Here is a 23,235-nt window from a genome sequence, read left to right on the forward strand (position 1 = left end):
AAATAAATAAATTCCTAAAAAAAAAAAAAAAAAAAGAAAAGAAAGTTGGATACTGACAGGCCTTTGCCTTTAAATTATGTGCCTTTATTGCTTGTTTTCTGCACCTCTCAAACCAATTTGTTTCCTTTTTTCCTTTTGCAGTCAGCTCTCAATCAAGGCACAAGGTTCCTTACAGCTCTTGCTTTCTAGCAAGTTAACTTGTTTTCCAGCAGGTTAACTTTCATTTTAGGCCATTATAGAAAGAAAGAAAGACAGAAAGACAGAGAGGGAGGGAGGGAAGGAAAGAAAGAAGCACGAGAGAGAGGAAGGAAGGGAGGAAGGGAGAGAGAAAGGTGATCTAAAAGAGTTTACAAAAAAATACCTGAAAAAATTTGACTTCAGCAGCTTCTACAGCAACAAGATTTTCTTAGCATCTGCTGAAGATGTTTGATAAGCAGTATCTCTATCGTGAGCTCAATTAATTTTTAATAAGAGAGCAGAAAGTGTATAATGATGGAAATATATGAAGGGGATGGGTGAGACAATCTAGTCATTCCTTACATAAGAAAATAAGAAAGAAGACTGAGGAGGCAAGAGGCCCTGCTTTTCCATGTTGAGTTTTTGATTAATTTGGAAATGTTCTGGGAAAGGCAGAAACAGCGAAAGGTCTTGTTATGTCAGCCTTTCGTTCTGTAAAATAACGCAGTATGCTTTCCTTATTCTAGAAAGGAAGCCCAGTGACCCAGTTATCCCCCAGGCACTCTACTCTTTCGCATCTTTCTTTAGTAACTAACATTCGTGGAGTAATAGATTTTACTCACTGTCCCACTCTCTCATCATGCACTTAAAATTTTTTTTGGAGGATTTCAGATTTGACCCTCATTGTTCTAATCACATTTGTCTTTGCCATCAATAACAATGGCTCTTTATTCAATTACCTTTAAAAAAAATTGTTTTTGGTAGCATTTGATACTGTTAAACAGACCACAGCACTTTCTTTTGAGGTTGAGTGATACTGATTTTAATTTGCTATCTATGACCATCCCTTGACTGGAAATCCTTCCAACAATCTCTAAATGAAGGCATTTCTAAAGGGTCTGTTCTTTGTTTCCCTCTATATTCTCTCCTTCAGAAATGTTATCTTATTATTTGAACCACTTTCTTTATGGCTTTTAAGAGTGTATCCCCAGGTCTAAACCTTCCTTTTGTTTTTTACCTAAATTCCCCAAAATGTGAATATATTAAGATAAGATTTATCAATATTCCCTTCCACGTTTACTTCTCATCCTATGTTTTCTTCCTCTGTTAATGTTTCCAGTATGATTCAATTTACCTAAGCTCTGAACTCATCTGCTCCCAGAGACTTCACATCCATTTTGTATTTAGCAAATAAAGTACGGTAGACTTTGCCACCTTAAAGTATGTCCCTTTAGCATAAGGATTATTTTGAACTAAAGGTACTTGAAAAAACAGTAGCTATTAGAAGGGCATTTTAACCTCCCTTTTTTTTCTTCCTGAAAACAGGAGTGTTCCCTGTACTAGGACAAGAGAAACATCTTCAATGGGGAATTGAAGGCAAAGAATTTGGTACAGACCACATTAAGATAATTCTTGATCTGCCTTTAGCTTCTCTGCCTAGTTTAGCTACCTTTTCGTAATCGCCTCTCCTTGTTCAACCTGGTATAAGAACATTTAGGTTTTGCCAATTCTCAGAATCTTCATTTCATTATGAGGGATCCCATGTTACATAAATCTTCCATTAAATACATTTGTATCCTTTTCTCCCGTTAATCTGTTTTATGCCTGTTTAATTCCCAAGCCCTGCTGAAAAAGGGTAAGAGGGTGAAGATAAAATTTTGCCTCCCCTATGGTATCAACCTCTACTGTTTCTACCCTCTACATCATTCCCCTTTGTCCCTAATCCTATTCTTTGTTTTGGAATATTATGAAACCTTCTTAAATAATCTTTGTTCATTTGACTGAAAGAATCTTTAAAGATTCATTTTCTTGCTCCTAAATCTTGAACAACTCCTTCCTGCCTATTAGATAATATCCACCATGCCTGGTTTAGTAATGAGGGCAATAGTTTGTCTTCAACTATTTTGTACATGATTTTCTTTCTTGACACCCTTCTATGTTATGTACCCAATTTTGCAACCAAGATACAGAACCAGCCCATCCTCAAAATGCTTTCATGGTAGGGCTCAAAACAAAACAAAACAAAACAAAACAAAACAAAAATCTCTGCAGCTGGGAATCTTCTTTTTGCTCCTCTCCACTTATATTTCTAAATAGTTCCCCTAACTAAAACGACATTATTTTCTTTTCTTTTCATTTGCTCAGTACTTTATTCATGTGTTTGCTTCACACTTAAGAACTACTCATAAAAGTCATGCAGTTAAGTTTAACAAGAAGGAGTTACTATCAGAGTAAGAGAATTTCCACTTCTTACTTGAAGAGAAACCAAATGGAGAGGCGTGCCGCATTCTCCCATGAAGTAGGCTCGCCATCTAGCGACAGCTCCTCCACACTACAAACCTTGCCTGGAGACCTGAGACTCTGAAGACTTCACCTTCCAGTTTTCCTCAAGGAATATGATAAACAGACGCTTTTTCCTCCGATATAACACAGAACCACAAGAAAAAGACTGCATAATGCTTACATTTTTATGTTGTTAAACGTTGAAAACCATTTAAGTTTGGGTCGATTCTACAGATAATTTCAAAGAAACAGAAAGACGTGAAATGTTTGTGTTAACCTTAATCAGTGATGCGGATAGATCCACTCTGAAAGTCGAGGAGTTTAAAGGAATGCTTGTAAGCTTGGATAAATCTCTGATAAAGTGTAAGAAATTTCTCTTCTCCTGAGATAACGCGTATAACATACCCAGCAGAGTACGCTCTGAATAAACTTTAGCAAAATGGCTCAAAGGAGGCATAAGCTTCGGAACCAGAAGCTTGTTGTCCCCACCTCCATAAATTGGAGCACAACACTCAAGCACTCAAAATGACCATTTTGACATGTGGAAACATGGGGACAGCCATATTTTTTCTGTGAATATTAAACATAGCATATACAAAATGCTTAGTCTCTAACAGGTACCCTATTTTTAAAATGGCGGTTTGTTTTTAATTATTATTTTCTTTTTTATCTCTGACAATTTGTATAGAGATATATAGCTGTCTGTCAAGCCTAAAAACTGTTATTCCTAGGCCCTCAATTTACTTATCATAGTATAGACAGCATGTACTGAAAGAGATTACTTTCATTATGTGGTGACAGAGAACATGCCTGCTTAGTAAATATCTGACAAAAACAGTTACAAAATTCTAAATTATCTACATAATCCCTTAAAATTTGTATTGACTACTTTTTTCAAAGTATTCAGAAAAAGCAAGTTGTCTGTACTTACAACTTTCCAGTTGCATTATACATGTTTGTACATCCATTGGAAAATTCTTGAGATCCATTGGACAAGAAAGCGTTAATGTCAGCCTGAAAAAGTTCAAAGTAATTATTTTTAAAAGTAATTTATGATGTCATATTAATAATCTGTTGTTCAGGGTACAACTGGGAAACAAGCTTTGGTTAGTGACTAAGAACTTTTCAAATAAAATTTGCTCTAGCTCGGGTATGTTATTTACTATGAAAAAGCTGTACCTTTATATATAAATCCGTTTTTCAGGGATGAGAAAAGCTGTATATTTAAGCATCCCTTCATATTTATTTGTTTTGCTCAATCATTCACTCCTTTATAGAGGACTATAAGTGTCTACAAAAGGTCTGTATTTCCAGAAAAGACCCTCACAAAGAAATCTGAGAGTGGGTTCCATAAAATTAATACCAAATGCCAAAGGGCAGAGTTCCCCAAGATCACATGTACAGCACATTGGAGGAGGCAAGTATATCCAGGGGATTAAAAAAGTGGGGTACAAGAAACAATCCTATGTGACAACTTTCAGTCATTTTTGAAACAGTTACGAAGTTGTCAGTGAATAACCAGCAGTAATAGCAGAGGAAAAAAAAAAAAACTTAAGTCTCGAGGACTTGAAAATTCTAGCTGTTAGACTGGGATCCTCTGCTCTAGGACTAGAACATTTCACCAGATTTTACCAGGGTCGAGCCCTCTAGAATCTGTGTGGCATAATCCTGAGCTCACCAAACAAACTCTAATTTGGCTCCCACAAAGTGGGATGACCTAGATGGTGTAGTATTATATGTTGACATTCCAGATAATTCATAACTCGTGAAAATACACATTTTTTATTGGGAAAGATGATCTTGAAAGATTAGCAAGAACTTTTAGTTTTTGGATCTGAGAAAAAGAGGCCCAGTTCCAAACAAACCCAGGTTTATTCAAATAACATTCTTATGGGAGAACTCTCTAGCCATCCCCTCTGTTTAAAGTATTCCCACTGGGGGCACCTGGGTGGCTCAGTGAGTTAAAACCTCTGCCTTCAGCTCGGGTAGTGATTCCAGGGTCCTGGGATCGAGCCCTCCGTCGGGCTCTCTGCTCGGTGGGGAGTCTGCTTCTTCCCACCTCTCTGCCTACTTGTAATCTCTGTCAAATAAATAAGTAAAATCTTGAAAAAAAAATGTTTAAAGTATTCCCATTGAAATTCAGCATATCAGTGGGCACCTGAAGTGGTTTTTTTCTAACCTAAACTAAAATGTGACCATAGATAAATTACTTCACTTCACTATATTTCAGGGTTCTCATCTCCAAAATGAAAGTAATTGTAGTACTTGCTCTGAAGAAACATTGTGAGCAGTACATGAGTTAATACACATAAAATGTTTAGGCAAGTATCTGACACATAGTAAACACTCAATAAATATTAGCCATTAAGGATTACTAGTATTCTGCCACTCCCAGACTCCTCCATCTTCCTCATCCCTGAATTACATAGGAAGAGCACAAAGATGACTCAATTAAATCACATATAGAGTCGGGGCGCCCGGGGGCTCAATTGGTTAAGCACTGGACTCTTGGCTTTTGTTCATGTCATGGTCTCATGGATAGTGGGATCCAGCCCGCTGAAGATTTTCTCTCCCTTGCACCTGCCCCCACTCATGCTCTCTCTCTCCCTCTCTCTCTAAAATGAATAAATAAATGTTTATTTTTTTTAAATCACATATAAAACCTCCTTAAGCTTTAACAAAAAATAATCATCAGCACTATCAAATGTAACCACATTCTCCAAAATGGCATTTTTCATGTAGACCATAGACAAAGTTATAATAATGCATGTTCTATGGTGAATGCTCTTGGTGAGGCCTAATTCACATGATTTGAGATATATAAACAGACAGACATGTGAAGCCGCTGAATTTTTTAGAGTCCCAGGAGGATCATTTGACAATTCCTTCAAGTCAGAGTACATAACACACTAAAATAATTCATATGGTTCATTCTTAAAGAGCAATTTCTTGTGATTCAGCTAGGTTAAGTGATCCTGTGAGTACAATCCTGTAGATTTACAAAGTTCTCCTCTGGAAAAAGGCAACTGTAAAATGAGGTGGACACAATGTTCTCTGTCTTGTGAAAGGGTTCATTAGAAGTGTATGCACAAGTATATTTTGAACATAGGCACATTAATTTTCCAAACATCCAAGGCTCTCAGGACAGCCAGTTTCAAATGTTGGCTTGGAGAATTAACTCTGTGACCTTTTGTGTGGAAGCGAATAGCGTTCTCAGAATCTTTTCCAAGCTCTCACCATGCATGTGATGTCAAATTCATATCCTGACTATTTTTTTGGCACAAAATGAGAGACATTACATAATTCTTTAAAAGAGAAAGGCTTGAAAGGAATTATTTGGCAAAGAAAATCACTGTTTGTAGAACTTCTGTCATAAATCATATCCTAAAAAACATCTGTTTATTGACATTCTTTCTTTTGTTTAAAGTGTTGTACAATTACCTCTTCAACAACATATGGGTGAAAAAATACTTGTCAACCTGATGGGTGTGAACTAAATTTCTTCATCAAAACATTATATATAAATTAAAGATATGCTCTGACCACATCAAAAGAAAACGAAATCAAAAGGCAATTAATCACATTCTACTGTTTTGGAAATGAGTATCTTCTTGTGTAAGCAAGGACACTAAGTTCTCTTTCTGAGACAAGACACATAAACAGGATATGGTGTTCTTTATTTTCTCTTAAAAAGTCTTGGCTTGGCTTAGTGAAGTAGTAATGTTAAAATAGATGACTATAATCTATGACAAACAGTTGACCTGATTAAAATGGAGGTATTGTCCATTTTTTAAAAGATTTTGTTTATTTATTTGAGAGAGAGAGAGAGCACTAGCAGGGGGAGAAGGAGGCAGAGGAAGAAAGAGAAGCTGAGGTGGTAGAGATATGGTGCTGGATCCCAGGACCCTGGGATCGTGAACTGAGTGGAAGGCAGACGCTTAAATGAGTGAGCCACGCAGGTTCCCCATATATTGCCCATTTTTAAACAAGCAACGCCTAGAGTATGGTGTCTATCTCAATCATTAAGTATATATATTTAAATAAAAAAAACTTTCTGACTCTATTTTTGCCTCTTTATGAAACTGAAAAATATCTTTATTAGTTCCTAATATTTCTAAGTTTAATGCAATAAGAAAAATTACCTCTCTCCTCTTTTTTTAAAGATTCATTTATTTATCTGAGAGAGAGAGAGAGAAAGCACGAGGGAGAGGGGCAGAGAGAATCTCCAGCAGACCCTGTGCTCACTGCAGAGCCCAACATAGGGCTCTATCCCATGGCCCTGAGATCATGACCTGGGTCAAAACCAGAATTGTTCAGTCAACCAACTCTGCCACCCAGGACCCTGAACAATAACCTCTTGATTAATTTTCAGCTTTGCAATATTATCTGTAATATCATAATAGGGGTAATACATCTACTGAATTTACTATGTAGTAGACACTATTTAAATACTTTACAATTTCTCCACTTACTCCCTACAACAAATTTACAAGACAAGTAAACAGTACTACCTTATTTTCTAAATGAGGAAACTAAAAGATCAACTTCAGTGGCATTACAAAAAAGAGATTAATAGGGCTGAATTTGCAAATCTGGGAGCCCAACTCTAAATTCTACACCCTTAACCATTAAGTATACTGTCTTTCAAAGGCATTGAAAGATTTTTCATGAGAATGGACTTTTTAATGAAATGATTCTTCCAATTTTATATTTATATAACACAAGAAATGACATATTTCATTCAGTAGTATTACATTTAAACCAAAAGGTGCATAAATGATTCTTCCTTCAAAATCAGTGAAATGGAGTTAAACTTTAGAAAATATAAGGAGATTCCCCATGGATTTTATAGATTTACTTGAGTGATTTGGTATTTCATTATGATTCTATAAAGATCAAAAAACTCTCAGGAGAGATTAGATTGCTGGAGCGCTAGAAGGGAGATTGTAACTAAAGTTCTAATCTGGAATTTTGTTGAAATCTGATTTTAGAGATGATTTTAAAGCTTGTCAACCCATCACCACTGGAAACTTTGTGTTGTCGATGGATGGTTCCTTCAGGAAGCTTCTGTAAGCTAAGGACCTCTTCAGAAAATATGCATAATCACAGACATGCAAAATTCTCCTCACAACATCTATTTTGTGGTATTATAAATTGATTGCCCTTGAATAAACAACACCTTAAAAAGCATCTGTTGATAAGTTTGCTTTATCTATTAAAAATTTATGTTCCAAAAATAAATACACATTATATAAGTAAGTCTAAATTCTTTTCACAACTGAATTTCAAAGAAAGAGTGATTATATTTACTTTAAATAAAAATTGAAATTGTGTTATGATCTTTGACAAGTTGCTGTGCATAGCATTTTTGATCTAAAATTTCTTCCTGTTATTTGATTTTTAATATGATAATCCTACCATTATATAAGCAGTAAAGTTGGATGTGTGTTAGTATGTATTAGTAGTATTAGAAAGTAAGAAGTAGATAATACTTTTTAAAATATTTTATTTATGTATTTGACAGACAGAGATCACAAGTAGGCAGAGAGGCAGGCAGAGAGAGAGGAGGAAGCAGGCTACCCGCCGAGCAGAAAGCCTGATGCGATGCAGGGCTCAATCCCAGGACCCTTGATATCATGACATGAGCCGAAGGCAGAGGCCTAACCTACTGAGTCACCCAGGAGCACCAATAGTAGATAATATTTAACTGCTTCCATTATCTCATGATGAGGATTTTGCCATCTCCCTTTTATAAGTGACAAAACCGAAACTTACATTAATAACTTACAAGTGTCCATACAGTGCTACTTTATAGATTCTGGAAAATACCAGCACTTACACTTTTGGGGGTTTTTTTGTTTTGCTTTGCTTTATTTTGTTTTAAGGGAAGACACAAATAACAACTTTACTCTCTGTTGTATGCCTGGCACTATGCTACATGCTTTACATACATTATTTCAGGCTCAAGGTAATTATTACCATCCATATAAAAAAAATGAGCCTTTCCCCCACAAACGTGCCCCAAATCACAGCTGGTAAGTCATAGAGCCTGGATATGGTTTGGGAGAGACAGTCATCTATGGGTCTCTGTGCGTTTTGGTACTCCTACCTCTTGCTGGGTGTACCAAGACTGTAAGGCCCAGACTATTCTTTTACCTGAGCCATTTTTCCAGGTTGTTTATATAGCTGCTAATTTTGAGAGGTGAGATAATGTTGTCCTTCTGGACAGAGAGGAGGCTTGCTTATTGCTTATAATAAAGGCAGTGGATTCCCCAAACTCAGTGTTCCACAGCTGGGACACAGACACACAGTGTGTGTTACGCTGATCCAGTGCTCCAGTGAAACTTGAGGGCAAAGGAGAAATTAGGTCAATTCACTGATGCTCATGTTGCTTGTGGTAAATAATATATTCCTTTATCTCTGACCCAGAGTCCTGTGTCTTCTTATGAGAAGCTCATAAACAATTAGCTTGTTTAAAAGTAACAAGCTGATTTTATAAGTAAGGTAAAACCAAATCCCAACTCAGAACATCTAGAAGGTATGTGTCTAGCTCCAGAGCCCTCCCTCGAAAAGGACTTTATTAAAAAATTTATCAGTACAATTCATGGATATCATTTAGAAGTTCAAACACACACACACACACACACAAAGTTCAAACACAAAAATACTGCGAATAAACTCTGGAAGCAAACAAAACAAAACAAAACAAAAACTGAGACTAGAAGTTAAAACTCTATAGAAAGCATTAAAAAACAAACAAACAAAAAACCCACAGTGTATTTTTGCCCTCTCCATCCTGCCCTCAGTTCAGTTTTAGCTCCCTGGTGGCAGCCTCTCTTTAGACACTTGTCAATGATTTATAGTCCTACATCTCAATTGCTATTCTATTATGCTTGATTTTTTAAGTTTGTGAAATTGTCTATTATTTCTAACAAGGAAAAAATGTCTTTTATACCACACTTTGTGTACTTAATTCTCCCATGATACTCAAAATTTAGTTACACAAATATTTACGGTTAAATTAATAGTCAGTGTTTACATGTTATGAATAATTAATTACTATTCACTGTTAAGCATAGTTGTTTGCTATAATTATAACTCTCATGTAACATTTTGTTTTCCCTAGTACTAATAATTGTCTCATTTCAATAATCAACAAATTCCCTATCAGAGCTACAAATTCAACAAACCCTCTATCAGAGCTACAGTGTCGCTTTCAATAGCCATTGCAGCAGGCAAACTATCAATTCCTTGTTTTTCATGGAAATCTCTGTTTTTCCTCTTTTTTCTTTCTAATCAGATATTAAACCTCTGTGTTGATGTGCTGATTTTCACATTCTTTCTCCTTGTAGTGAGTACGAACCTTTAATAAATAAAGTGTAATAAATAAATGAATAAATAAATAAATGATATGTAGTAAGTGCAAACCCCTACTGAATGAAAAACAGGAACAAATTGCAAACTAACTACATAGCAAGTAAGCCTAGACCATATGCGTGTAGTGATAAGATTAGCGCGGAGTAACAAGTTGTAAATATTTTTTTGTGCGAAATATCGTAGACCAAAACATGCTTACGACATGTGTATGTTTTTGGTGTGTAAGCATAAGAAAAATAAGTGATGTAATATGTTTATGAAGGAGACTTAGCACAGTATATAAAGAGGCATCTGGTTGCACTGAGGCGAAGCGAGTTTCCTGTCGGGAGAACATCATCCCCGGTGCTACCGACGCCCCAACAGTTTCGTTGCCGACCACTCGCTGGTTCTCAGTCTCAACTTCTGTGGTGACCTCTCTGTCTAGATTGTGAGGCGACATCTCCTTCTCCGTGACGTCGTCAGCGGACCCTGACCAGACCACGATAGTGGTGCGGACCTCGTCCCAATAAAGATCAAGTGAGTTACATCATATCCATCTCTCTATCTCTTCTTTACACATTGCGACCTCCTGGCGGGACCCAGGGGTTTTGTTCGCGACACTCCTCTATTTCTTTGTATCTTGATTCTACTTTTTGGGAGATGTCTTCACTTCAGCTTCCAAATATTCTACTGATTCTTTTTCTCACTTTGCTTTACTCTTTGCTCCTGTTATGCTCTGAATGATTCCTTTTATTCCTTTCTTATTTCATGCATGTAGCTATCTCATCTGTCCAGGGTTTGTTTGTTTTTTGTTTTTTGTTTTTTTTTAATGGTCTCTTCTGCTCTCTGTATTTTCTCAAGTCAATCCTTTTCTCTTTCTTTAATTTTCTCCTCTTTTCTCTTTATTTCTTCTGTGTGTTTCTTTTGGCCTCTGCTTTTTTATTTCTTTTTTAAGATTTTATGTACTCACTTGAGAAAGAAAGAGTGACAGAGAGGGGGCAAGCAGGGGGAGAGGCAGAGGGAGAGAGAGAAGCGGACTCCCTGTTGAGCTGGGAACCTAACATGAGGCTCAATCTCAAGACCCTGGGATCATGATCTGAGCAGAAGGCAGATGCTTAGCTATCTGAGCCACCCAGGCATTCCATGGCCTCTGCTTCTTTTTTGATCATTACTATTATAGAATGTTCTCAAATGTCTGTTTTTATTTAAAAATAAGGTAAGAAAAACCATTTGGAACTCAGTTAGTAGCAGATGGTTCACTGAGTAATGGGCTTAACAGTAGAATAATAACATGACCGTGCAGATTTTTTCTTGGTGGTTCCCCAATGGTCATATCTGTAGATATTTTCCCAGAGGTACATTCTTCTGACTACTACTGCTCAATAGAAGAGGTTTAGGACTGGCTTTCAACATTTTACGGAGAACAAACATTTCACCATACAGTGTGAAAACATCATGTAATCTCCATTTTCTTAGTATAATGCCTCATGACAGATGTCAGCTGTACCTGGAGTCTACTCTTGAAGCTCATGGTAGAACCTCCCCCAGGTTTTCCATCCTCTTTCTGCTCATTCCAGATGGTAAAAAAAAAAAAAAAAAAAAAAAAAAAAATGTAGTTCCTAGTCTGAAGGACATGGACAAGAAACTCAGGAATAGAAAGCTTGGTCTTCTTTCTGCAGATTTTAAATCAATTCTTGTCCTTTTCTTTCTTATCTAGCTTCCACTTTCTGAAGTCTTAGATACCTTAAATTTCTAAAAGTTTGAGGATATTATTTTCTTCCTTTTGGGGTCCCTCTCTGTAGCTCAGATTTCAGTTGTGCCTGTTAAGTTAGTATTCACAATGCATTCATTTTCCAGTGTTCTAAAATATGTCATAATCGCTCATCTGTTACTGTCGTTTTTCCACTTTCATCCTCCTGTGTGTTAATGCCTTTTTTACTCCTTACTCAGTTTATTTCTTTGTTTTAGGAGGTGTAAGAAGGAAATAGGAATAAATGGATAAGTTCGATCGATCAGGATTTCCAGGACAGTCTTTAAACAAGCAAGAAAGCCAGGTCTCTCATGAAACATCACAGATGTTCCATTTGTAAATTGAGTGAGATTTTTTTTTTTCTAGCACAATTTTTGTTAACAAAGAAACTGCCATTTGAAGATTTTAAAATCCTATGAGATTTCTAAAAACAACTCACAAAAATGAATTTATTCTGATTAAGTGAGCATGGTTGTAACAAACAAAAACAAGGAGCTAAGAGACATCTGTTTTATCTGAACTCATACTGAAAGACAAAAGAGACAATTCAGAATCATTTCATAACTTTTCTCAAAAACGTTGCCAAGATACATAAGCAATTCTTAATGCATGGCCCATTTTCCAATCCAATAGGACTTGATATAAACAATGAAATATCTATAACCTCCTATAAACTAAATAAAGAAAATAAATTATGGAAGTTTTAAGATAATAATTTTATTTTAGAATATTTCTCAGGTGTGACACAAATCATCAAATACATCCTTTCAACTATTGTTTATTGATTTTACACCTGTTTAATATTTAATAAACAGACAAGGTTGAATAAGCTCTCAAGTTCAACAGTCAAGAAATTTTAATATCAGTGTTTATATTTTGGTATGAATTAATTATGTTTTTGTATTATTAAAAGCTATATAGTCTTAACTGAAATGTAAATAAGGTCTTTACTAAAGAATGACCAGAGAACCCCAAGGAGATCAAAAAAATATAAATATCTGAAAAATAATTTATGGAAAATGAATTCCAGACAAGTAAATCCAAATATTTCTTCACCAACAAATATTTTAAGAAGTATGCATCTGTAAAAATATAATCACAGTGTATGAATCAGCTATCATTCAATTTGCCTTTAAACTGTCCACCAATTTCGCTGATATTAAGAGGCTGAGCCATTTATTTTCTAAAAACTGGATTTTGGGGCACCTGGGTGGCTCAGTCAGTAAGCCTCTGCCTTTGGCTCTAGTCATGATCCCAGGGTCCTGGGATCAAGCACCACATCAGGCTCCTTGATCACTGGGAAGCCTGCTTCTCCCTCTCCCATTCCCCCTGCTTGTGTTCTCTCTCTTGCTGTGTCTTTTTCTCTGTCAAAAAAATAAATAAAATCTTTAAAAAATAAAAAATAAAAAAATTTAAAAAGTGGATTTTTAAGAATTACTCATACAGTTTCTAGATCTGGAACTTGGGTCTATTATTGGTGATTGGACATATTTGGGAAATGGTATATTAGAGGAACTCAAGAAGAACAATGATAGCACTTACTCAAAAATCTCAAAACATTTATTAAAAAAAAAAACACAGTATTTCACTGGAATCAGGGATTTGTCTATGACTCACCTTATTGAGTAAAGAACATTTCCATTCTTGAAAATTCGTAATAATTTATTGTCTGTAGTAACTTCATGAAAGTTGGCACCCTTTTCATTGGCAAAGAACAAGTCAGGTTTCCAAATGGAGTCTAGCATAGAAGGGTCTAGGTCTAAAGAGTCATCAGGATATTCACTATACGCAAGGCGGGGATCATTCCATTTCTGACGAAGAAAGATATTCACTCTGTAATCCTACGATAAAATAAAGAAAGAAAGAAAAAAAAACTGCTTTAAAAGTTCAGAATCTTATGTGCTATTCCTTGGGCACCTCTGAATTTTAGCAAAAGCCACTGACATGCTTGTGAGCTTTCCAGACCCCACAATCCTCACTACTAACAAGAGTCATTTTAGTTACAAGGCTTTGCCCATGTTTTCAGTGATCTAAATGTCTCCAAAGAAGAGGTCACAGAAGAGTACAATTTTATTATGCTTATATTTTGCCATTCCATTCAAATTTTGCTTTCCTAATTTGTCAGAATAAAATGTTGGATTGCTATGAGACATTTGAAGTAAAATATTTTCATCTTTGCATTTATTTTCTAGAACCATTTTTTTCAGTAGATACCCAATAGCATCCAGAATGCATTTAGTGAAATTTTCTTGAAAGCTGTTTTATAAAAGTGATTATATATTCTTCTTTACAATGAAGATACATTTCCTCATGTTTAATATAGTAAGTTCCATGAAACAGGTGATTTGGAAAAAATGAAAGGTGATTTTGAAATAATGAAATAATAATAAAGGGACATTATTGCCAGTAATCCTTTAAGAAGATTTGACTAAAGAGTTTTCCTGATTAGACTACTCATAGTTGACTTAAAAAGGGGAAGAGTCAAAGATTTCAGTCAAATTCTTGCTCACAATTTCTGGGCTAATGTAAAGAATGACATAGATTTATAGCCAGGTGTGTGCGTGGGTTTTGTATGTATATGAACATAAGCACTAACTTTGAATTTATAAATACAATTTTCCCATTATATTTTTGAAATGATTGAAAAAATTAAACATTCAGACTTTGTTATAAGTGTGAATGAAGTGAACATTTGAGGAAGATTTCATTTCCATGGAAAATAGCCAAGGCTGGAGATATTCAGAGAAACTGAACACCAGTTTTCATCTTTTTTTATTCCTTGAAAAGCAAATTGCCAGTTAACAGAATATAATAACCAAGCAATCACAAAGAATGTTTCTATAATATCAGACCTGGTAGACTGCTTCTCTTGTAGGGAGGTCAAATTTCAGTAGCAAATGTTACAAATCTGTATGTTCTCTTGATTATGATTTGTGCACAAAGACCCTTATCTTCTAACTGCAACTGAGTTTACATACCAGATAATGTTTTCTTTTTTTTTTGCTTGCTAGGTGCCCCATGTATCTTCCAAAGTGACAATGAACAGAGTTCACTTCAGCTTTTTACCACAAAGTTCATGATAATATGGAAATCCCACCAACCACAAGGATCTGCAGAACCTGTAAATGGGGATATATGAACAAGCTTCTACCAGCCAGGTCACCCTCCCTTAGTCTAGAGTTCAGTTGACCAAGAAGCATAGCTCTCTGGTTGGTGACCAGTTCTTGCATTGCTTACTGCTCTGTAGTCTGTGTCTCATTCCTAATTTACTGCCAAAGGAATAGGTGATTGGACTAAAGTAGGTTTCTCTCTGTCTTAACCAGAGGAGAAGATGAAAGCAACTCCAGTTATAATGATGCCTGCTAGGAACAATAACTGACAAGTGAGGAATTTCCTTACAGTCTGCAACTGTTCCCCACTGTGAGGCTAAAATAAAAGTACTTTTAAGCTACAGTATATATAATAAAATTTAGTTGAATCTCCTTATCCTATACTATTAGTTTAGTGATAAATTTTATAGACAGATCTTCCAGGAACTTTTCCTACAAGAATGCGCTAAAAGACAAAGCAAAACAGAAACACAACAACAACAAAAACACAAAAACAAAAACCACCCAGGGATCCTTCAGTTTCTGTTTCTAAATCACACAAGGCAGAAATCAACTGTCACCTATCATCAAGGCCAAATGTTATCCTATATCCACTGTGTTCTTTCTGTGAATAACCAGAAATATCTTTGTTTACTAACATACTTAGGCCTTTGGTTTAGGACCAGGGTCCAAAACAAAACTGACAAAACAAAAATGACCATCTCCTGAAAACCTAGAAACTAAGGTTTTAACTGTTCTTGAAGTTTGGGTTTTCAATAGTCTGCAAATGACCATTGTTCTGGAAACTACCCTATTAAACAACCAAATTCAGCATTTTGAAAATAAATTTTTCAAACTTAATCCTCATAGCTGGTGTATCCCATTTATACTGGGCAACCAACATAATTTGTGAGTCCTGATCATTTGTGTAAATAGAGTAAATTAAATGGTAGTCAAATAATGCCACCTAAAAGAAATCCTTGTAACTTGAAATAACTTGCCTAAACTAAAAGACCAGGAACTAAAGCAGGAAACAATTTTGCAAAATAGAGATAATGGATGTATATGCAGTACATGCAAAACATTCTAAAACAGACTTACTAAAGTTGGTTTAAAATGTAATTATCCTTAAAATGCAAAACATACATAAAGTCTAATCATTTCATTGATGGAATTTTCCCTGTTCACCTGAGTTATGCCCTATAAGGGTGAAAATATAGAAAGTTTATAAGTGAGTAAAAAAAAGACAATAATAAATATGATATAACATATATGAAAATGAAATAAATATTTATATTTCCATTTCTGAAATTTAGACAGGTATTGAACTCATTCATAAGTCTTATAAGGCAACTGAATTGAATTTTATATGGAATCATAAAACTTTAGGACAGAGACATTTAATGATTCTCTTCTCTACAAACTCCTTTTGCAGTAAGACCTTCAGAAGTTAATCTTACTTTTTCATCATTTTTTCATACTTCATAATAAATAATATTTGTTATATGTTATACTGTATTAATACCATTCCTATCCACTGCCAAAGAAATAGGTGGTTGGACTGAAGTCAGTTTCTCTCTGCCTTAATTATGGGAGAATATGCTTTAATCAAAACCAGTTATAATGATGCCTGCTAAGAAAAGTAACTGGTAAGTTACATATTAACTATATGTTATATACTTAATGTATATGTTATATTATATTAGTATATTATCAATATAGTAAAGTAACAATGATGAAATATAGTTATTATTTAATACTATAGAAAGACTAATTTTGACATTTCAGAAGTCTAAAATTATTATTATAATAGAATGATATACCTTATTTTAATTAGTTTAAATTAATGTTTTAAGAAAATATTTTATTGACAATGTAAAGTTATATATCATGTTTGGTTTTGAAAGTAAGTATCCATTAAAATCTAGTTCAAATTCTATACATGACATAGTAAGTAATAGACCTTATATTTGAAATTTTACATTGTGAGGTACAAAAAATAATAATTCAATTAGGCAAATTTTATAATGGTTCATATACTAGACTCAGTCTTTTGGGGATCGAATCTCAGCTCTTGCAGTGAGATAGCTTTCTAATCTTGCTGTATCTTGTTTTTTCTTCCTTAAAATAGGGATAGTTATAATAGTGCTTCCTTTTGTGGGGTGGCTGCAAGCATTGGATTTGATCCACATGAGGTACTTAGAACCACACTCATTAAATATTAGCTTTTAGATCCTCAAAATCAAAATTCATATTAAATACAAATTTGGTTGTATTTTCCTTTTATAAATTAGTTTTTGAAATAATAGGGGCATTTTGATATGCCACATAAGAATTTGGGTTAGATAATTGTAATTTTGAACCTGGTGAATAATATGGAAAATTTTCAAACCCGTATGATAAGCTTATCATTAACTTTTTGTATTAAATTTTGCATTTCAAAATTTATGTATTTCTGTATTTCCTGTTTTTATTCAATGCCCGTCCCCCCCATCTCTCTATGTAATAGGTTTGTGTTCCAGGGCCCTCTTCTATAATGGTACATATTGTTGCTTACCTATCACTTTGTGCCGCATGTTATACTAGTTGCTTTGTGGATTCCTCCTGCCATCCTCATAGCAAATCTATGAAGTAGGTGTTATTATTTATGCAGTTTTACAGATGTGGACTGTGGGACCAAGATAAGCCAAGTAACTTCAACATGATTACAAAGCTAATAGGAGGCATAGTTGTAATCCAGACCCATAAATTCTGGTTTCAGAGCTTTAAAGGATACATTGCCAGCATTATATACTGACAGTTATGATTGTCTTGCATGCAAAACAACTGTTTTGTAAACTAATGCAAAGATCCTGGGTTTATGTGGTGTATGTTTGTGGGTTTTTTTGGTTGGTGTTATTTTTGATGTTGTTTATTTGGTATTTTTGGTTTTTTGATGATGCATTTTTCTTACACAAATAATTTTTCATGTGATCACTTAGAGTCTAGAACCTACGGAATCATGCAAGTGGCAAAAGACTTAGATGTGTTGATTTATTTAGTATAATTAAACTTTTTTTTCATTATGTCTCAATAGATTTGAGCAAAAATTAGCGGTATAAAGTATTCTTAAGAATGAATGTGCTAGGAATATTTTCAGAAGATAATATTTTTAAAAAATATTTTTATTATTAAAATATCATAAGATAGAACAAAAATAAATAATATCACTAACTAGAATATTTTTTCTAAACATCTTGAATGCTTTCCAATGACTGTAAACATTTTAATCTAAAATGATGAGTATAGTGGAAACTATCACTGCCTTTCTTATTTATAATGTTATTTAATAAAATGGTTTTACAAATTCAACAATTAGGATACTAATTAATCTTTTGAAAAGATACATTCAGGTTAAAAAATTCAGTTTCTTTTACTGTTTTTAAAATTGTTGATGCTATTGGTGCTGTTATTAGAGAATGGTTTTTAGCCTTATTAAATTATTAGAAATTTATTTGAAAATTATGCAATTCTTAACTTGACACATATTTTGTCATGCTACATTATTATTCAATTATTTTCTGTGAAAGTAAAGTGTGTATGCTCAATGACACGTGCATATATTTGAGCATGAGATAGATCATTTATTTTCACTATAAGTTCAATAGAATTTATTCACATTAAAAATATAAAAAGACCAATGTTAGTCTCAAATTTATTGGATTCATTCAACAACTGTTTATCACATATTGCCAATCTGGAATTTAGTTCAGTGCTGATGATACAATATTGAAAAATGGTCTCTGCTGTGAAATTGTTCATTACGTTGTAGAAGATAGATCATAAACAGACAATTATCTTTCCACATTATAAGTGCTATATTGGAGGCACACACAGCATGCTATGGAAACATAAGGAAATAATAGCTAATAGAGACTAAGGTAGAAGGATCAGGGAAGATTTCCTGAGGAAAATCTAATTGAGCTTGGTTTTTAAAATGAAAAAAAAAAAAGAAAGAAAGAAAAAAGTTAACTAGGCAAACATTGGGAACATAATAAAACGGGTCCTGTATTTTGACACAAAATCCAGTAATCACTGTATTTTTGTATGATTAATACAGGAATTAGGTCGACTTTAAGCATTATAATTTACTTTTTTATTTGATATCTATTGAACACCTTCTGTGTGACAGTCAATGTGCTGAGGGTTATAAAGTTGAATTATGCATAGTGCCTGTCACCTCCAGGCAAACAATCTGCAGGAAAGGGAATGAAACACAACAAGAATGAAAACAGGGGATATGGAAGGAGTATATTATGAAAATAAGAACTTTACTGATTTTTACTTGGTGTTAGTCTTCTTTCAAAAAATAAAATAGAATAAAGAGTGTGAGAAAAAAGGACTTGATATGCAGGAAATACAGACATAGATGCAGATATAGATGAAAAATGTATTTATAAAGGACATATGCTTCCAACATAATGGTAAACAGACACATAGATGGGCCTTTCTCCTAGACATTATTTTATGGATAATGGAAAAAATATTCACTTTAAAAAAGTTTGCTGTCTTATAATAATATAAAGGTATTCTTCAAAGACAAAAATAGTAACAAAAGTAAGAGTGAGCCAATGCCAAAGTAAAAGCAGTGGTGGTAAGCAAATACAATGTCTAGACTGGGAAACCAAGTCTTGCACTACCACAAGATGGAAAAACTGAACCTGTGACTAAGGATTCATTAATTAGTCCTTCAAGAATATCATGGATAAAGTTCAACCAAATATATGTTTATAACCAATAATAATTTACTACAGACAAAAGAAAGTAGACATGAGGAGATGCAGACTTGGAAACTCCACATCAAAAATATGAGATAAACAGGTAAAATGTATTTAAAGAAATAAAGATAAATCCTGCAATAGAAGCCAATAATGACAAGAATATTTGAAAAATAATAAAATAATAATAAAATGAAAATGCAAGTGTTGAAATTAAAGACTTAATGGATATGTTAAAGCATATAAGAAACTTTTGAACAAAGAACTTGAGGAGACTGTAGAGCTGGGAAATGTCCCAGATGCAAAGTGGGAGAAAAGGAGAGAGAAAATGACTTTCAAGATAGAAGGGGGAAGTCTAAAGTAATCTACATCTAATTGAGATCCCAGAGGGATGAAAAGGAATATCAAAAGCCAACAGAGAAAACGACAAGAATTTTGCAGAATAAACCAAAGAAACTAATGCAAAGATATAAGAAACTCAAACATACAAGTAAAGGTAAATAAAAATAAGTCCATATGAAGACATTATATTAAAACTGTAGAATATCAAAGGCAAAGAAAATATGTTTGAAAGAATAACCCTTCTATTGCCAAACAATATCCCATCATATGGAACACCACATTCTATTTATTCATTCATCAAAATGGAGTATTGATACAAGCTGCAACATGGATGAATCTTATAAATATTATGCTAAAAAAAACAGTCATAGGGCGCTTGGGTGGCTCAGTTGTTAAGCACCTGCCTTAGGCTCAGGTCGTGACCCCATGGTCCTGGGATCGAGTCCTGTATCGGTTCCCTGCTCGGCAGGAAGCCTGCTTCTCCCTCGTCTTCTCCTGCTTCCCTGCTTGTGTTCCCTCTCTCGCTAGGTCTCTTTTTGTCAAATAAATAAATTACATATATATATATGTATATATATATATATTTTTTTTTTTTAAGTCACAAAAGATTCTGTATTGTATGATTCCAGGTATATAAAATGTCCACAGCAGACAAACCTATGGTGACAGAAAGCAGATTAGTAGTTGGGGAGAGGTGAGGAAGGACTGCTAAAGTGTACATGGTTTCCTTGTTAACAATAAATAAATGTTCAAAAATGGTTATAGTGATGGTTTCACAATTTTGTGAGTTCAGTAAAGGTCATTTAATTATAAACTTAAAAGGATGAATTGTATGACATGTGTATGGTATGTATATAATTACATTTTTTTAAAAAAATTGTTTATTTACTTAAGAGAGAGAGAGGGGGGAGAGAAAGCAGAGAGAGGAGCAAAGGGAGAGAGAGAGACTCCCCAAACAGATTCTCCACTGAGTGTAGAGCCTGACAAGGGCTCAATTCCAGGACCCATGATCACCTGAGCCAAAACCAAGAGTTAGATGTTTAACCGACTGAGCCACCCAGGTGACCTGTAATTACCTTTATTGGAAAATACCGAGACTGGTGGTAGACTTTGCATCAATAATGAAACCCAGGATATAGTGGGTTAACATCATCAAAATATTAAGACAATATTAGAGTTAATTTGATTAGTGTACTCGCTAATTCTTCCAAATTGAAAGAAAGACATTAAAGAAAAAGTTTTTTCTTGAACATTTATAAAATGGACTTTTAATTAATGCATTTCAGAGGGAAGAATTTAAAAAAAAAACACAGAATGCTATTCTGCAGTGCAAATAGAAATGACGAGCAAGAAACCGGTGAACTGCGATACAAATTTGATTAGACTTCTCTATAAAAAATTGCTATGAATGCATAATTTATGGGGTTGAAATGAACTGAAATATTGAAAAAACAGTATCACATGCTATGACTGATCACATAAGATATGTAGAAATAAATCTTTAAAACTCTGAGATTTTACCTAGAACATTTCCTAATTTCTTGAAAACTTAAGTAGATCAATACATAGGGGGAGATGCCATGATTATGCAAAGAAAGAGGAAATGTTGTATAGGTAACAATTGTGTAAAAACTAGTAGCCAGAGTCAATGTCATTTTTGTCAGAACAAAACAATTTTTGAGAAAACTAATGAGCTAATTTTATAGTTTATATAGAATACCACTGAAGGTCTCGGATAGCCAAGGTATTCTTATAGAAGAAGAAAGAAGTAGAGGGACTTCCTGTAGTAGGTAACTGAAATGATTATAAAGCTGTAAAACATTATGGTTGGTGCAGACAAACTGGCCAATGGGACAAAATGAGTAGTCTAAACAATCTTTATTTGATATATAAAGGAAGTAGAGTTGGATTAGTGGTGCACACATGGATTAGTTAATAAATTGTTTTGCTTACAACAAAAATGTTCAGTTCTATCCCAATAATAACAGTCAAAAAAAAAAAAAGGTTTGGATGAGTTGAAAGCTCAAATAAGATGGGTTTAAAAAAACAGAAAGAAAACATAACAGAGTATTATAGCTTTGAGGTAATTCTTTAAAAAGCACAATAGTAATGATCATAAAATAAAGATTAATAAATTCTATGAGATCAAATGTTAGGAAATTCTATTCATGAGAAGGTCCCTTAAGGATAATGAAAAGCCAAACCATACTGGAAGATGATATTTGCCACACAGGTATAACTGACAGCTGGCTGGTGCCAAGCTATAAAAGATCTCATGTTAATCGTTGAGAAAAAGACAAAAAAAAAAAAAAACTGAGTAGAAAAGTAGTCAAAAGAAGACATTTCACTGGACAAAGATCACAAATATCCAAGAATTATGTGAAAAAAAAGTTGAAGCCCACTGATAGCAAAGAAGTGCAAAATTTAGACTTTAATAAGATACCGTATTTGTACCAAAAGTCTTGTTAAGAATAAAAAGTTTGATGTCAGAGGTTGGCATGAATAGAGAGGAAAATGATACCACATACATTACTGTTGAAAGCAGAAAAAGGTGAGAAAGATTAACTTGTACTATAAATTAGATATATACAAGTACTCAAGAGACCAATATTTCAGTTCTAAGTATAAATCTTAAAGGAACTCTTGTACATGTGTGCCAGAAGACATAACACAAAAATATTTATAGTAGCACTGTTAGCTGTAATAAAAACAAAAACCATTTCAAACATTCATTGACAGGAAAATGGTTAATAAATTATGATTTATCAACAAAATTAGATGTTACATAGCAGTGAAATGGATTGATACTGCTATTTAAAATAATGAGGAAAGGGGTCCCTGGGTGGCTCAGTGGGTTAAAGCCTCTGCCTTCGGCTCAGGTCATGTTCCCAGGGTCCTGGGATCAAGCCCCACATCAGGCTTTCTGTAGAGGGAGCCTGCTTTTTCCCCTCTTTCTCTCTGCCTGCCTCTCTGCCTACTTGTGATCTCTATCTGTCAAATAAATAAAATCTTTTAAAAAATAAAAAAAAAATGAGGATAAATCTTAGTTAAATGTACTGAAAACAAAGTGTCAAAAATATGCTATGGCACTATTTTTTAAAAGCTCAAAACCAGTCAATCTTTCTCTCTTTCTCTATTATCTATCTATCTATCAATCATCTACCTATTATCTACCTATTATCTATGATCTATCTATTATCTATCTATCTACCTATTAACTATCTATCATCTATCTATCTATCAAAATTTTAAGGGCAAACAAGCGAATCAGAAACACAAAATTCAGAGTCCATAGTCTCTCATGGTTCACCTTCCCTTCCAATTTCCCCCAACTCCCTTCTCTCTATCTCCTCCATGATATTTGTTATGCTCCACAAATAAGTGAAACCATATGATAATTGACTCTCTCTGCTTGACTTATTTCACTCAGCATAATCTCTTCCAGTCCCGTCCATGTTGAGGGTTTTGAAGGGGCGGGGGG

The 23,235-nt window shown here is 34.2% G+C and overlaps 1 protein-coding gene across 2 annotated transcripts in view; it reads right to left on the reverse strand.

Annotated features, from left to right (window-relative positions):
• Positions 1-23,235, reverse strand: part of GLRA3 (glycine receptor alpha 3) — a 192,184-nt gene that overhangs the window by 62,452 nt on the left and 106,497 nt on the right. For both annotated transcript variants that reach the window (XM_059393328.1, XM_059393318.1), the window contains exons 4-5: positions 13,184-13,407; positions 3,392-3,474 (exon numbers count right to left, since the gene is read on the reverse strand). In XM_059393328.1, coding sequence (XP_059249311.1) covers positions 3,392-3,474; positions 13,184-13,407 — 307 coding nt within the window. The remainder of the gene's footprint in view (positions 1-3,391; positions 3,475-13,183; positions 13,408-23,235) is intronic.

Source organism: Mustela nigripes, chromosome 1 (genome assembly GCF_022355385.1).
Source record: "Mustela nigripes isolate SB6536 chromosome 1, MUSNIG.SB6536, whole genome shotgun sequence".
Taxonomy (NCBI): Eukaryota; Metazoa; Chordata; class Mammalia; order Carnivora; family Mustelidae; genus Mustela; species Mustela nigripes.